We start from the raw sequence: 15505 nt of genomic DNA, 5'->3' as shown, positions 1-15505 counted from the left end.
ATCTGTTCATATTCGATTTCTGCTAAAATAATTGTTCATGAATTAATGAATGGAACAAACATTGGACTGGTTCCCTGTTAGTTGCAGGGCACATACTGCACAAACAACCGTTCACACTCACATTCACATTCAAAAAACATGCATGTTTGGTTCACCCAAGGCGCTTAATCACTGGCGCCAGATCTGGCCCGCAACATCATTTTATGTGGCCCGCAAAGGCAAATCATGTGTGTCGACTTCATTTTTCTTTCAAATTGTGTTTACTTTTGACAACACTGAGATATGAGATATTGCAAGATTTTTATTACCAACCCCGCCTTTAAAATACATTGAAAAATAGTTGAATGATTTACTGTCTTCTCATTTCAAAGCCAGTTATCTGTCTTTTTTTTCACTATATGTGAAAATATAAGGCAATAATATATTTACATGTCTTATCACAACATATGATTAAACATAAGCTTGAGTTTGAGCAAATTTGTTATTTCAGAAGTGTGTTTCAAACTGGTAGCCCTTTGCACTAATCACTCGTCAAAAAGTATCTCTCAGCTTCAACAAGATGGCTGACCCCAGAGTCTTGACTGTAGGTATTCTGTGAATGACTGAAAACCATTCCAGGGTGTACCCTGTCTCATTCCCAAAGTCAGGTCACTCGTGACCCTTAATGGGGGCAAACAAATAAATGGATGGATGGATCTTTTTTCCTTTTAGCACCTATTTTGTATTGCCTTGAATATTGGCCAGAGGAGTTTATTTCAGCATTTGGTGTTTATTTTTTTAACAAAGTAAAATAAATGGTACTTACATGTAGCTTACATTCAGCCCGCATAACCATTTTGATATAAAAACTCTCTGTTTTTAATGTTGTTTCATTTATTTATTTATTTTTTTATCTGCCAAACAGAATCACTACAAATAACACACTACTCACCAAACAATATTTATCAATGTTACATAAACACCAATGTTACATACACACCACTGAAAACGAATGATTATGAGTTCACATTGTTTCGGTACATGCCACGTCATAGACGAAAGAGCATTGCACAAAATATGACTTGGCAGTACTACAGCATGCCTTCCTAAATAGATAAAGCGTGTGCACACCGAAGACAAGACACACTGTTGCAGAACAACACTGGCCCACCCATCGCCATCTCCCATCAGTCAGATCTTGTGATAGATGCAGGTGTCGCAGTAGCACTCTGTGTGGTTTCTCACCATTAAGTTTTGCACTTTCACCTGTGAACAAATAAACAGAAGTAAATTCCTTTTTTTTTTTTTTACATTGTTACTGATGTGGTCACTGATGGTGTCTTGATACACTCGCCTGACTTTGTTGCAGGTAGTATGGGATCAGTTCCCACTCAGTGACGTTAGGAGTATGATCAGTTCTCTGTCTCTATATGTGCCCTGTCATTGCCTGGTGATCAGTTCAGGGTTTACCTTCCCTGTCTCCAAAATCAACTGGTATAGGCTCCAGCTCCCTGCGACCTTAACAGCATTCATGGCAAAGAAAATGAATGGATGGAATAATGTTGAGATTTCTTATTTGAATAAGAGTTTTAAATCCCAAACCACCATTTTTCAGGAAACCAAAAATACAGCATGATTATTTATCCATTAACATTGCATCGTCAAAGAGACCAAGCCATTTTGGATATTTTATTCTATATTGCCAGTGATTTGTTCCAAATAACATTTGATTTTTTCATTTATTTATTTTTTTACCGAATCTGGATGCTGGAGGTATCGGCCAGATGCCAGGGATAATTTGAGTCAATATTCTCAGGTCAGTCAGTGCCCTTACTCGGTGTTCATGCCAGGGAAACTGTTGAACTGACTGATGTTCTTCTAAAACCAATTAATAATCCAATTGCAATGTATTTAGAGACAACTAATGTATGGGTGTTCTTTGAAAAACCTAACAAGTGAATTGAAATTTTAAATGCCAATGTAGAGCATGAGAGAGAGAGAGAGAGAGAGAGAGAGAGAGAGAGAGAGAGAGAGAGAGAGAGAGAGAGAGAGAGAGAGAGAGAGAGAGAGAGAGAGAGAGAGAGAGAGAGAGAGTCCATTCATCCATTTTTTTTGCCCACTGCTTGTCTGGCTCAGTGATGGTTCAAATGAAGCCTAACCCTGATGACCATGGATCAGAGACAGGGTGCAACCTGGACTGGTGGCGACTCACTCGCAAGAATTGCCAATCATATGGACAATTTAGAGTCTTCAATTCACTTAGCATACATGCTTTGCACACAGGAGTGCCCACAGAAAACCGATATCAAGGCCTGAGGTGAGATTCGAAACCAGAACCTCTCAACTGTCATGCAGATGTGCTAATCGTGAGATATACTAATCGCTTATGATGTCTTTTCATTTCATACAGAGTAGCGATGAATTATTTTTAGGCTATTACGATCATTACTGCAAACGTAATTATCAATATTTGTTTGGCCAAAAGGTTGGGTACGATTGAATCGGATGATATGTGGATTATAACACGTGTTTCTTTGTACACATATTTCACAATTCACTACTCTGTCTTAAAACGTAATACTTTTTGCAGTGCAAATTCGCAATTTCAGATTCTTACCAATTCGCTGCTTCTCGCAGTACAGCACGCTGCCTCTGAAGTGATATTCTTTGGATTCATCATGAGCTTCTTGATCCAGTGAGGTGTCGGGTAAGCCATCGAGAAGCAGCAGCCCTTACACTGATAGACCGGCTTGTCCCGTGAGAAAAAGTCATTTTTTTTCAGCGCGCACTCATTACATCCTACTGTATAGAAAAGGAATCAGAGTTGGAAAGTGGTTTACATTTTTGCAATAAATCCAAACACAATCTTTGTCAGTTTCTGTTTGTTTGTTTTTTTAATTTGAAAGAAGGAAGTTACAACTCACTGTGTGACAAGTCCAAGTCGGGATACGAATTGACCATGCAGAAAAGAGACGTCACTAAGAAAAGAAGTGGTCCAACAAATTTCACAGCTCCCATTATGGTTGCAGTGGCTGCCTAATTGCACAAAATGTGTTTAAAACAAATCAACATTTCCATACAATTTTGACGTTCTGTCCTGTTCAGGATTACAAGTGAGAGCAATCTATCCCATATACATATACACACTATCATTGAATTACCTTTCTCAGTGTTGAAGTTTTCTCTTTTGAATAGGTCTGCTGAGGTTGACTTTCCGGTAAAGACCTGTCCTTCTCAAGCTGTTTTATACCTATGTGCCTGTTTTCCATCGCTTCCTGGATTAAGTGAAACCTGACAACCTTATCTATCATCTCTCTCACCATGCATGATGACCTCTTTAATAATCCCTTGAAAGCATTGAAACGTCAACCTCCTCCTTTCTTCCATGATGGTCATTGGAATACCTTTGTTTCCTAGTTACCAATGGCCGTTTTTAATTGTTGTGTCACAACAAGAAGGAGATGAACTGAGTTGTATTATCTGCAATACTCAATTCAATTCAGTAGGATTCAATTCCATTCTACTTGAAAAGCCTCAAAGCAGTTGCAAATGACCAAGAGTCACTGCATGTCAAGCATTCGGCCAGTGGGTTCCATTCCATCCATTATCCGAACCGCTTATCCTCACAAGGGTCGTGGGCGTGCTGGAGCCAATAATCCCAGCCGTTTTGGGGCAGCAGGCGAGGTACACCCTGAACTGGTTGCCAGCCAATCGCAGCGCACATTTGGACAAACAACCATTCACATTCACAATCACAATTTAGAGTGTTCAATGAACCTACCGTGAACGTTTTTGGAATGTGGGAGGAAACTGGAGTACCCGGAGAAAACCCACGCAGGCAAGGGGAGAACATGCAAACTCCACACGGGAAGGCCGGGGTCTGGAATCGAACCCATGAATTTTGCACTGTGAAGCAGACGTGCTAACCAGTCGACCAAGAAAATCCATTGTAGTACATGCAATACATTTGACACACAATGTAGTATTCTTTGGGTGACGAAGTATTCTTTTCCTTTGCCATACTTTTGTCACCATTTTGGTACAAGTTCACCTTGTTTTTTTTTTACCAGGGAAACTTATATTTTCAAAGTTTTCTGGCAAATTTGGCTTGTTTTTCTGAATTGTGACCAATTGTTTGTAACCTTGTTGTAAATTGTCTGTTTAGATTCTTGGAGTTGAGTGAACGCTGGCGCGTTTTGGCTGCCGCTGCTCAACCCGTATTGTTTTGTGTTTTTTGTTATTGTAAAGTGTCCTTGGGTGTCTTGAAAGGCGCTTATAAATAAAATCTATTATTATTATTATTATTATTAAGTGTCTCAAGTCTACAGTAATATATAAGCCTTCAGACAATTATTGACTAGGCCAGACAGTGTACTTTGATGTGTTTGTTTATTGGAACAATACAGTGGTTATTATTTTAACCTTTTTTTTGTTTTATTGTTTTGTTCATCATAATATCCAGGACAGTACCTCGAGAATAACGCATCAGTAACAACTATCTCTGAAGATGATGTCACATAGAATCAAGATAAGATAATAACTCTAAGATGGTCCTCTCTGACGCATTACTTTTCATGAAGACAGATCAAATGTAAACAAACTTCATGCAGCTACTATATTTATGTTTATTCTTCCATTACTCACAATTCAATCTTTTAAAGTTTGCTCCAAGAACAACAAAACTATGATGTTGGGTTTATATTAGAACCCTTCGCAAGCAGTAATTTCTCACACACACACACACACACACACACACACACACACACACACACACACACACACACACACACACACACACACACACATTGTATGCTTCACTGTAATTCGACTTGATCTTGGAGCTGATTTTGTGGTCGCCTGTACCACTTTTCATGGTATTTTATGACTTCACATAGAGTGTTATTGTTTCAATCTGCAAATGTAAGTAAATCACCCGTCTGAAAATGTGACTCGCCTGTTGATTGAGCTGAGGGACAGCGACAGAAGATGGGAAATGGAACCAAGGAAAGTCAGTCTCATGATTTCAAGACAATGTAACCTTGAAAATATATTGTGATGTCACGTCAGACCCTGAAATTTGAGGCACTCTGCATAAAATGGCTGTAATTTGTAAATCCAAATGGTACTAAATTCTGTGAAAACCTTTAATATGAAAACAATCACGTCTACACTTCAATCACATCTTGATTCAAATCAGTTGTGCCGGTGTATGAAAGCAAAAAAATAAAATAAAAACACTTGTCATTGTCCAAACACGTATAGAAGTGGCACTCTTCAGATATAAAATTAAAGCTGTAAAGATGGAAACAATGATTAGCAAATGATATCAGATGTGAAATTATTATGAATATCACATTTAAACACTCAAAATATATAGAAACTTGTGTACTGTGACTGTTTTAGTTTCACAGTGCACGCATTTTGAACTGAGATTTATCAATCATTTATCTATAATTGTTGTGTTTTTGGTATTGTTTCGGTGCTTTTGGTTCTTTAAAACATGTTGTATAGTAGGATGGAGGAACATGTTAATAAACAGAGCGAAACCCGATCGTCTTTGAGAGACCAAAATCTGTTCGCCCCCAGTATCTGAAATGTCAAGGATTAATATTAATTTATTTTGTTTCTTGGGACTTCTCCCACGCTTGGTTGTTCGGGTGATAAATCCCATGGCTTTTAATTCAATTAATGAGGAGGAGGGGGACTCATGTTGACACAAACTGATTTATTTGGTTTGAGTTTATGTATTGCAACATTTGGACACAGTTCTTTGGAACAGCACATCTTAGAATTTTGTGTTCGATTGTCGCAACTCTTCAAGACAAAGTGCTTATTTGCCATATTTATTTTTAAAGGCAATGTTTACAAGAATGCATCCAATTTCTGATTCATGCTTTACCCACGCATGCATTAGATCTATGTTCCTCAGGCATGCTTTTTGTAGCTGTGCATGGAAGTTGTATGGGCTGTATCAATAAGAATGTTTGTACATCACGAATACATAAATAAAAGTGACACGGGGAACCACACGATTTTAGATTATTACAGAAGAGAGATTTTATGCATAAAAAGAATGACTTCTGGAGCATTCCTTTTTGTTCCCTCTGATGTAATTTGTAATGGGATGTTGATTTTGCCATGCATGAAGGACAGAGTTCATACACTTTGAAGCAAAGAAAATGAAAAATAGCATGTTGGTTGTCAGCTTTCATTGTAAAATTCTAGCATGTTCAAGAAGCAGTGCACTTGCCTGGACATTTTACATTGTGATTGTTTTGCAATGGTCAATGTGAGGAAAAATGAAAGGAAGAAATAGTGAAAAATCACTCACTTTCCTTTTTAAGCGAAAACAACCATATGCCCAAGTGGAACTATGCTCCAGCATATGGACGAGCGCAAACTAGCTTCCTCTGCTCAAATAATTCAATTGCTTTCCTTGGCATGCAACCTTGTTCTTTTGTCCACGTTGATTTGCGTGAAAGCGATGAGAAGAGTGACACAGTGTGGGAGAAAGGGGAACCTACAGGCCCTACAGCAACTCCAACCTCGCTTTGTTAAATTATACTGTTTTGATGGTACAATATGAAAATATCTAGGCGATATTTCAAATAAAGTGTTGGACTATATTGTTTAACCTATTAACCAAGGTAGGTAGCAAACCGTTAAGTATCATCACCTACTCAGTTGAGTATATTTAATGTTGCTTATTTTTTAATTCGTTGGTATCGTTGCATGGTTGTGAAAGTAGGTGTTCGGTCTAAGATAAAAGAATAAGCACAAGAGTAGTGGAACAACCTCCTTGATGTTTGCCATAGTTGACCGTCTTGGTGTGTAGCCGGAGAGCCTCCCTCCCTGGTCTGGCAGTCTACTGTACAAACGCTTACAAGGCAGAGCCCGTGCACAACCCTGCAAGAAACCCCATCGACGAGACAAAACTCGAGGCGTGAACGTGGCAGCCATTTTACATCATCAAGAGTGAATGACTGAGGCCGGACCCGTGCCGGGAGTTTTCCACTTTTTCCGTCTTTCAAACATAACCTTTATCTTCCAAATTACCCTACACCCTACACGGTGGTGATCCAGCGGCAGGTAGGGCGATTGCTACTCTTTGGTTGCGTTATCGTTGCTGGGGTTTGTGTGTGAAAAGTCCCATTCGTGCGCTGCTGTTTCAAACAATGTGGAAACTGGTGGTGGTTGGGAACGAGTTCTCCGGACCGGCTTTTTGAAAATGGACTCTTCCTATGTGGCGGCACGTTGGCAGAGCACGCACCTAGCAAGCTATATCCTTAGCTCACCATGCTTCTTACAATCCGGTTCAACTCGACTTCCATATTTTCTGAACTAGTGAAATCCGTGCCGACCATTGACGTTCTAACAATGGCCTCACTGAAATTCCCTTCGAATTAGCATGCTAGCGCAAGCTAGCCTATTTTGACAGATCATGGAATTGACACGCTCATTGTCATCACAGGATAATAGAAGCTAACTGGCTATTGCTATTATCAATGCTATCGGCGATATTTGTAGACCAATGATAACAGGAGACAGATTGTCATTTTAAGTATGAAATACAGATGCAATCTCTAAGGCTTCAAGCAAATGGGCTGTTATTGTCCAATAAACCTACGGCTAGTTGGATTAGCTTTAGCCCTGCAAACTAGCCCACTAGCTTGACCAACGTGCGCGAGGCACACGCGTAACAACTTCATTACGCCTCGAACTAACCCGTTTGTTAGTATGAGGCGTATGTTACGAATTTTAATTGCTCTTTGGAATTGATATCCTCAAAATCGACGCCGTAGATAGATGCATATTTTCTTTGAAAGCACGTGCTTACCGACATGACAGAATGAAAATCTCAAGGCAAATATTCGATGGTCCAGTTTAGTATTGGTAGACGTTAAAATAATGAGGTTAATGTGATCTTAATCAAATAAAGTACACCCACTAATTTGAATAAACTATGTTTCAGAGTGCTGCAATGTGAGCTGAGCGTTTGGCCTACCTAAGCTTAGACGGTCAGAAGAAAGTAAAGCCCCCAAAGATGTTTAAATATAGCACCCATGTAGTAGTCATAAGGTGGCACGAAGCCTCATGCTAAAAGTCGCATTCGTTACATATAAGTGGCAAACGAGCGCTCTGATGGAACACGTGTATCAGCTATCTAGTCTGTGCTGAAGTCAGCGCACAGAAGGTAAGCTAACATGTAATTTGGAGACCAGCGCAGGCAAGGTTTCTGCACTTGAAGCACCAACTTAGTCTTAACAAGTAGACTTGGCAAAGTATTGTCACGCTGACATACAGCAGTGTTTTACAAGATGTCATGGACTAGCTCTGGAGAACTGAGTGTGCGAGACTTAGCCTGTGTCCAATACCATGCAGGTTACATGATACAGTATATATATTTGGACAGTGAGAATTTAGTGTATAGATGTCTGCAGACCACACAGCTATAGTAAATTTAGCACTTTTGCCCTTTGCTATGGATGAAATGTATTTCACAGAGAAATGACAATTGTGAAAATGATCTGCCTGTCAAGTTTGAGACACTATCCTAAAAACGCATCCCAAACCATGCCATTGCATCAGGATTAATTTGGCTCATTGCATTTACACAGATTTCTGGGGACATGGCCACAGAACATATTAATGGAAATGGTCCAGAAGAACCAATGGACACCTCTGCTGCAGTTACCCATTCTGAGCACTTCCAGACTTTATTAGAAGCTGGTTTACCACAGAAAGTTGCTGAAAAACTAGATGAAATTTACATAGCAGGTAAGGCACTGTTAATACATTTGCATATGATAATATGCAACTCTTTTTGTCGGTAAATCTCTTGCATGTATTGTCACTTCATTGCCATTTTGAGTGGGGGAATTGGGATCCCGAAGCAACTTTTTGTGGTTCCTACCAAAATGGGTACTGCAGTGCTACATAATGCTAAATTACACATCACAACAGTGAAAGTGTAAACAGTGGCAGCATTTGCATTCCCTATATGGTTGCTTCACTCCTGGTGTGAGGTCAACAGACTTGCCCCCCTCACTTTGGGTACCTTCTAGTCTATCCAATCTCCCACGCAATTTAGCACAATTTTGTTCTCATTGAAGCAGTTGTGTATTAGTTTGAATCAAAAGTGTATGTGTTTGTAACTGCAGGGCCTCTGACAAACTCAGTCGCCTTTTTTAGGGTCCCGTTAGGTTAGCCACATACCAAAATGTACCAGTGGAGCTTCTTTTTCTCTTTTTTTTTTTTTTTTTTTTTTAAACCATATGGGTCCAAAGCAGAAACAATGGCAACAGCTGTCTGAGTGTTAGACTGCCAAGCACAGGTGATCACCCTTCCATGGAACTAAAGCACAGTAGCTCATTAGAAACTTGTAGTTGGTGTATTGGAAAATAAGGTGTAGTAAGCTCCCTTTATGTTAGACCCTTTATAGCCCCTCAACAGAAGATGTCGAATTCCCTATTTTAGGCACAAAATTAACTTGTGTGCTATCTTTCAGTGTCTTGGACTATATTGGAAGTTTGGTACTCAGCTCTTTGCCTCTGCATGTGTTTACTCCCACTACTACTGCAGGATTGGTGTCACACAGTGACTTGGATGATCGAGCAATTGAGGCTCTGAAAGAATTTAACGACGAAGGTGCTCTCCAAGTCCTTTTGCAATTCAAGGACAGCGACCTCTCACATGTTCAGGTAAGGAAGCAGCAACCACAATGTTTATGTATGTCTTTAAACTAGGGATGATAATTATCCATTCATTAGAGTGCTGTTGCCATATGGAAGTGTTAATTGCCTTGTGAGTGACACTTGGTTGCAATCAGCTGAGGCTGTGAGTCAGTCTTGACTAGTTTATAGTGTGTGTGGGGGGGGGGGGCAAATGACCCTAGCTTTATGGGACGTGGCACCTGATGTCTGTTAACGCATGGGCCTATGTGCCAGTCCTTGGCAGCATTAATTTATTCAATGTGACAGTCATGGAAACGAGTGCAGACTATTCTGAGATTTTCCTTTCGCGTTAAAATATTTAAACTGAATGGCTTGACCAGTCAATTGTTTCATTTTCCAGTCTATGAAATTTTGGTCAAATGCCCACTACTGCTTCATACCATGTAAGATAAGAAAACCTTTATTAGTCTCGCAATGGAGAAATTCCCGATTCACAGCAGCAAAGTTATGTAAGGAAGAAGTAGAACAACAAAATATAGGAGCTGCTGGAAAGGCAGCCACTCACGCGGCGCCATTTTGAAGTCAAAATAACAAAAATAACACAACACATAGGACACAGACAGTCGTGCAATCTTCACCACTTTTCTGCATACACTTTGTTGTCTGAAGCAGTTATAGATGAAAGAGGAGAGGATCAAAGTGTCCTTTCACCAGTGGATCAGAGACGTCATGCTGAAAATGTGCACACTTCTGCTACAAGCTAAGTTTTGAAAGCAAACGCGAAGCTATAGCGTCCATTGACGAAAAAGAGATTGGCTCACATCTCCTGTCCCATGTAAATCCACTTCAATTCCAAGCCGCGACTCCCAGTTCCACATCTGCATCGGCGCTCCGCGCTAACGCTCCTTTCTTCTCATCGTCGGCTCCTCAAGCCTTACATCCATCCAGCCGCAGACCGTTCAACAGCACCGATCTCTCCGCTGAACAAAGCGGGGCTGTGAAAAATGCTGCCCATAACAGGCGCAAGACACAAGCGCCCCGGGACTGTCCAGCAACGACAGTCAAATGGCGCCGACATTCCTCCCAGGCAAAAACAGTGCTGGTATATCCATGCTGCCGAGAAGGCGCAACCACCAAGCACAGAGTTTCCTCCTCGATGAATGTCGTGGCCAAAAAATGCTGAAAAAAGTCCACATCAGGTCCACACGACGTAACAACAAACACAGTGACAAAACAAACCAAAAAAGCAAGGCTCACAAGAGCACTTGCCGACGGCTGCCTACTCAGGCGCCATCTTGACTTCAAGATGTCAAGATGATGTTAATTTGTGTTTTTGACAATCATCTTGTAGTTGCCATTAGACTCTTCTACTGAATTTCAATTTCTGTTTTTTCCCCCCAAAATTTTCCCTCTCCCTTTCAGAACAAAAGTGCCTTTCTTTGTGGCGTGATGAAGACATACAGGCAAAGAGAGAAACAAGGGACCAAAGTGTCAGACACTAACAAAGGACCAGATGAAGCCAAAATCAAAGTGAGAACCAATTTAATAAGTGCATTAGAGTATGAATCCTTCAGAGTAAAAAAATTACCAGACTCAAACTGGGGTCTTAAATGTCACCACAATTGTATTCTTTTGAAGACTTGATTTATTCTATAACATCACTGTAACTATCGTCAGGCATTGCTTGAGAGGACTGGCTACACACTCGATGTCACTACAGGCCAGAGAAAGTATGGCGGTCCGCCACCTGAGTCAGCTCACTCAGGGGTACAGCCGACTGTTGGGACAGAGGTAAACAAGTCATTTGCTTTATGAGCAGGTTATTGATGCACCCATAACTCGCATAGAAGACGAGATATGTTTAGGATGATACAGTGAAACTTCCAAACTTAAACACTTCAAAAGACAATAGTTTTTTTTTTTTTTTTTTGCAAAGGTTTTTGTGTTTTTATTGTCTTTCTCAAAGATGGGAAAGAGCAAAAGTGTTATGTCCCAGAAACTAAATTTGGTGCGTGGAAAGAAAGTGTGCTCACTGTTCAAATTTTGATGATCAGCTATTGTTTAAAAAAATGTGTGTACTGTATTGTACAAGCTGTTGTGGTTTGGGTGTGATGACAGTTTTCGTCTCACTGTAGAAATCCCGGTTACAGTGATGGTTTATCGCTAAGAGCTGATTGGATATCTAAAGTCAAGATTTGTGTCTCATAGCTCTAGCTTGTTTTAAAACACAGACACTTACTTGCATGGTAATTTTTCCCTTCCGCCAGATATTTGTTGGCAAAATCCCCAGAGACCTCTTTGAGGATGAGCTGGTTCCCTTGTTTGAGAAAGCTGGCCCTATCTGGGACCTGCGTCTGATGATGGATCCCCTCAGCGGCCTGAACAGAGGCTACGCCTTTGTCACTTTCTGCACCAAAGAGGCGGCACAGCAGGCTGTCAAACTGGTACGTGCCTTCTGCAATTTGAAGGATGAGTGGAAAAAGCCGGTATGTAAAGTAAATTGACAAGATTGCTCTTTTTGTCTGTGTTCTCTTTCTTTGCGCTGCAGTGCAACAACAATGAAATCCGACCTGGCAAACTAATTGGCGTGTGCATCTCTGTGGCCAATAATCGACTGTTTGTTGGCTCCATCCCCAAGAGTAAAACAAAAGAGCAAATTGTTGAAGAATTTGCAAAAGTCACAGGTGAGGTTTTACCATTTCACTCTCATTTGTTTTGTAATAATTGTTTACCAAACTGTTGTTTGCAGTCATGTAAAACTGAAAGTCCTGGTCCATCACATTTCTGTCTCTGTCTCTATCGCTCTCTCCCCCTATTTGCCCCCACTCACAAAGCTAAATAAGGTGCCAAATCATTAGAAACAATCTCTATATGATCTAGTGTGTTTCTCGCCCCTGGCACAATGTTTGTAGCAATCACATTGGTTAGTATTTGTTGTAATTTATTACTGTGGGTAATTATTACTGTAGATAACTTAAACTTCCTTTCCTTCCCTCCTGGTTTTTGTGATCCACAGAGGGTTTAAATGATGTCATATTATATCACCAACCTGATGACAAGAAGAAGAACCGTGGCTTTTGCTTCCTGGAGTATGAAGACCACAAGACGGCGGCTCAGGCTCGCCGGCGTCTGATGAGTGGCAAGGTGAAGGTTTGGGGTAATGTGGTCACTGTAGAGTGGGCAGATCCCATCGAGGACCCAGACCCAGAGGTCATGGCCAAGGTAAAGCTTGAAATGCAAATTGTCTTTTCTGGTACATGGTAGCACAGATCTGTGTCATGATGAAATGTGCTTCTGTTCACAGGTGAAAGTGTTGTTTGTGCGGAACTTAGCGAGCTCTGTAACCGAAGAGATTCTTGAAAAGGCATTTAGTCAGTTTGGTAAACTGGAGCGTGTGAAGAAATTGAAAGACTACGCATTCGTTCACTTTGAGGAAAGAGATGGTGCTGTCAAGGTACTGAAATAAGAGTGGATACCTTGTCACATGTCGACTATGGGAAGCGATTTTAATTGTTGAACATTTTCACAGGCTCTTGCTGATCTCAATGGAAAAGATCTGGAAGGAGAGCATATTGAGATAGTCTTTGCCAAGCCCCCTGACCAGAAGAGGAAAGAGCGCAAAGCGCAGAGACAGGCAGCCAAAACACAAATGTAAGAGGAATAAAAGTAGATCTTATAGTCTTGAAGTAGATTTTAAATACAATGCTCCCATGTTGAGACATTTTGTTTTAATTTCCAGGTATGATGAGTACTATTACTATCCGCCTCCCCACATGCCGCCACCCACGAGAGGCCGCGGTAGAGGTGGGCGCGGAGGTTACTCTTACCCTCCTGAATACTACAGCTACGAAGATTATTACGATTATTATGGATACGACTACCACAATTACCGGGGCGGCTATGACGACCCCTTCTACACCTACGACGATTTCCAGGGCTCTGGGAGAGGCAGAGGAGCAAGGGGCAGTGTCCGTGGCGGTGTAGGTCAGACTAGGGCTCGTGGCGGCATCACACCTCGAGGGAGACTGTCCTTTTCGCAGCGGGGTGGCCCTGGAACAAGCAGAGGTAACTGTTTAATTGTGTGCTCGTAAAATCTGTCACATTGCGAAATACAAAGCTAGTAATTTGTCCTTTAATTAAATGAGATTCCATTCCTTTGAGTCAACACAAACACTTGAATTCAAAACGATATAAATTCTGTCAGATTGCAAAAAGTTAAGTACTTAAATTAATAGGTTTAATAAACTGACTCTGTCTTCATCTCTGATTGATCCAGCAGGGAAGCGGGGCCGAGGCCGGTCCTGACCTGTCACTCACAGTGGATACTGACTTGATGTGTGGGGTTACACCATGAGCTGCAAAGGATGTTGAAACAAAAAAAAGAGTGTGACAAAAAAAAGGTCCAATGATATTCCAGCCTTACAGAAGAAGCATCTCCCTTCCCCAAGTTTTGTTTTGAAAAGAAACTGCCACTTTGAAAAAGATGACCGCACGATTATTGTATTCGCCTAAGCCTCTTTCGCCCCTGAGCCCCAATAGCTTGCCCTGATACAGGGTTCATATTATTGCCCTAACAATCCCCCCTGCTCCCTGTCCCTGAACATGCCATTTTAAAATAATTATTGATGAATTTGCACTTTTAAGTTTCTTAGGTTTGAAGTGGCTCGAAGGAGCTTGATGCTATTGTATATTTTTGTGCTAATCGCAATTTTAAATGTTGGAATATCCATGTTAAATCGTTTTGATGTGGATGTTTGAAAGAACATTTGCAGGTTTTTTATTTAGGGTGTACCCACCTGGCATGGATAGGTCAGGCATTCCAGGAAAGTGGTTCTGTTCAGAACTTGTCTTTAAAGGGTTGGTTGACTACCTCAGTACAGAGGACTAAACTACCCGGCCTGTACTGTAAATAGGGAAACTATATTGATGAAAACAGGGCTTGTTCTCATAAAAAATTATGCACAAGAGCTGTAGCACACAAACAATGTACTTAATGTAATATAGTCATTTTCGCTGCAGCTCTGACACTGCAAACAGTCAAACTGGGCATGCAAAACAATCTCATAAGATGAGTCAGAACAAGCTCTGATTTTATCCTATTTTAAACTGAATTAGCTGCCTTGCTTCTTCAGAGTATGTAGTTACTGTTTGTATAGGTTTTTTTTTTTTTTGGATAAAATGTTACTTTTGTAAAGGCTTCAATGTCACGGGCATCAGACTGCCTTTGATTTTAATCGATAACAAAAATAAAAGCCCTGCAGTGTCCCTTTTGTGCCACTGTCAACCGGTGGTTTTGTTTTTATATTGAAACATCTTCAAACAGTTGAACACCGGACGGGTCCCTTGTCCATCTCCTAAACCACTGACTAAAAGAATGTTCAAGATACTTGTGGCGATATTGCCCAGACAGAACATGTCTGCTGTCATGGTTTTGGTGTGTGGTCAACGTAACATCTTGGTAGAAGGGATGCTGCAGAGATTACATTCTATTTCCAGGTAATAGCTCCAAGAAAACTGCTGATGAATTCCAGTTTTCTATAGGCTACAGTTAACTCCCTCAATGAAATCATAACCACCTTTTGAGAAAAAATGCTAGCAGTTTTAAACTATTGTTGGTGGCCAACAACATTTTTGCATTCCTGCAAATAAATTGTTTTATACTGTAAAATGGAGGTGAGTGTAACTTATTTTTGTAATAAAGTTTTTGATTTCTATGTGTGTCTTATAATCATTTGATGATCAAATGACCAGTGAGACGAGGTGTATTTGCAATGCACCTAGAATAGCTAATCAAATTACTTAAACAATATTCATTGAAAGCTAAACAAACCATAAGTGTACTACCTTGATAA

At 40.5% G+C, this 15505-nt stretch overlaps 2 protein-coding genes across 3 annotated transcripts; one reads left to right on the top strand and one right to left on the bottom strand.

Annotated features, from left to right (window-relative positions):
• Positions 1-1038: 1038 nt before the first annotated feature.
• On the bottom strand, positions 1039-3583 carry cga (glycoprotein hormones, alpha polypeptide). The gene is made up of 4 exons (XM_086128017.1): positions 3141-3583; positions 2904-3015; positions 2597-2781; positions 1039-1245 (listed from the first exon to the last, which is right to left on the bottom strand). The coding sequence occupies exons 1-4, from the start codon at positions 3300-3302 to the stop codon at positions 1171-1173; spliced, it is 534 nt and encodes a 177-aa protein (XP_085984143.1). The 5' UTR covers positions 3303-3583; the 3' UTR covers positions 1039-1170.
• A 3333-nt stretch (positions 3584-6916) lies between these two features.
• Positions 6917-15367, top strand: LOC147196194 (heterogeneous nuclear ribonucleoprotein Q). 2 transcript variants are annotated; one of them, XM_086127879.1, is made up of 12 exons: positions 6917-7068; positions 8598-8757; positions 9562-9680; positions 11076-11183; positions 11331-11444; positions 11921-12097; positions 12202-12337; positions 12670-12875; positions 12958-13107; positions 13183-13304; positions 13393-13718; positions 13930-15367. In XM_086127879.1, exons 2-12 carry the CDS (start codon positions 8610-8612, stop codon positions 13956-13958), a joined length of 1635 nt encoding a protein of 544 aa, XP_085984005.1. In that variant the 5' UTR covers positions 6917-7068; positions 8598-8609; the 3' UTR covers positions 13959-15367. The 2 variants fall into 2 exon arrangements, with proteins under 2 accessions (XP_085984005.1, XP_085984006.1); XM_086127880.1 differs by lacking the exon at positions 8598-8757 and having other exon boundaries at positions 6932-7068.
• Positions 15368-15505: the final 138 nt, after the last annotated feature.

This window comes from Hippocampus guttulatus, chromosome 13 (genome assembly GCF_054856545.1).
Source record: "Hippocampus guttulatus isolate MCC_2025c chromosome 13, RoL_Hgut_1.0, whole genome shotgun sequence".
Taxonomy (NCBI): Eukaryota; Metazoa; Chordata; class Actinopteri; order Syngnathiformes; family Syngnathidae; genus Hippocampus; species Hippocampus guttulatus.
Note: the sequence above shows the minus strand (reverse complement) of the source record. Positions and strands in the feature narration are given on the sequence as shown.

Excerpts from the sequence above, each read along its gene's own strand:
- cga (XM_086128017.1), bottom strand. The coding sequence starts at position 3,302 with ATGGTGAGAGAGATGATAGATAAGGTTGTCAGGTTTCACTTAATCCAG. Across the intron at positions 3,016-3,140 it reads AAACTTCAACACTGAGAAAG|GCAGCCACTGCAACCATAAT; the intron begins GTAATTCAATGA and ends TTGTGCAATTAG. Across the intron at positions 2,782-2,903 it reads CGACTTGGACTTGTCACACA|TAGGATGTAATGAGTGCGCG; the intron begins GTGAGTTGTAAC and ends TTTTCTATACAG.
- LOC147196194 (XM_086127879.1), top strand. The coding sequence starts at position 8,610 with ATGGCCACAGAACATATTAATGGAAATGGTCCAGAAGAACCAATGGAC. Across the intron at positions 12,338-12,669 it reads AGAATTTGCAAAAGTCACAG|AGGGTTTAAATGATGTCATA; the intron begins GTGAGGTTTTAC and ends TGTGATCCACAG. Across the intron at positions 13,305-13,392 it reads CAGGCAGCCAAAACACAAAT|GTATGATGAGTACTATTACT; the intron begins GTAAGAGGAATA and ends TTTAATTTCCAG.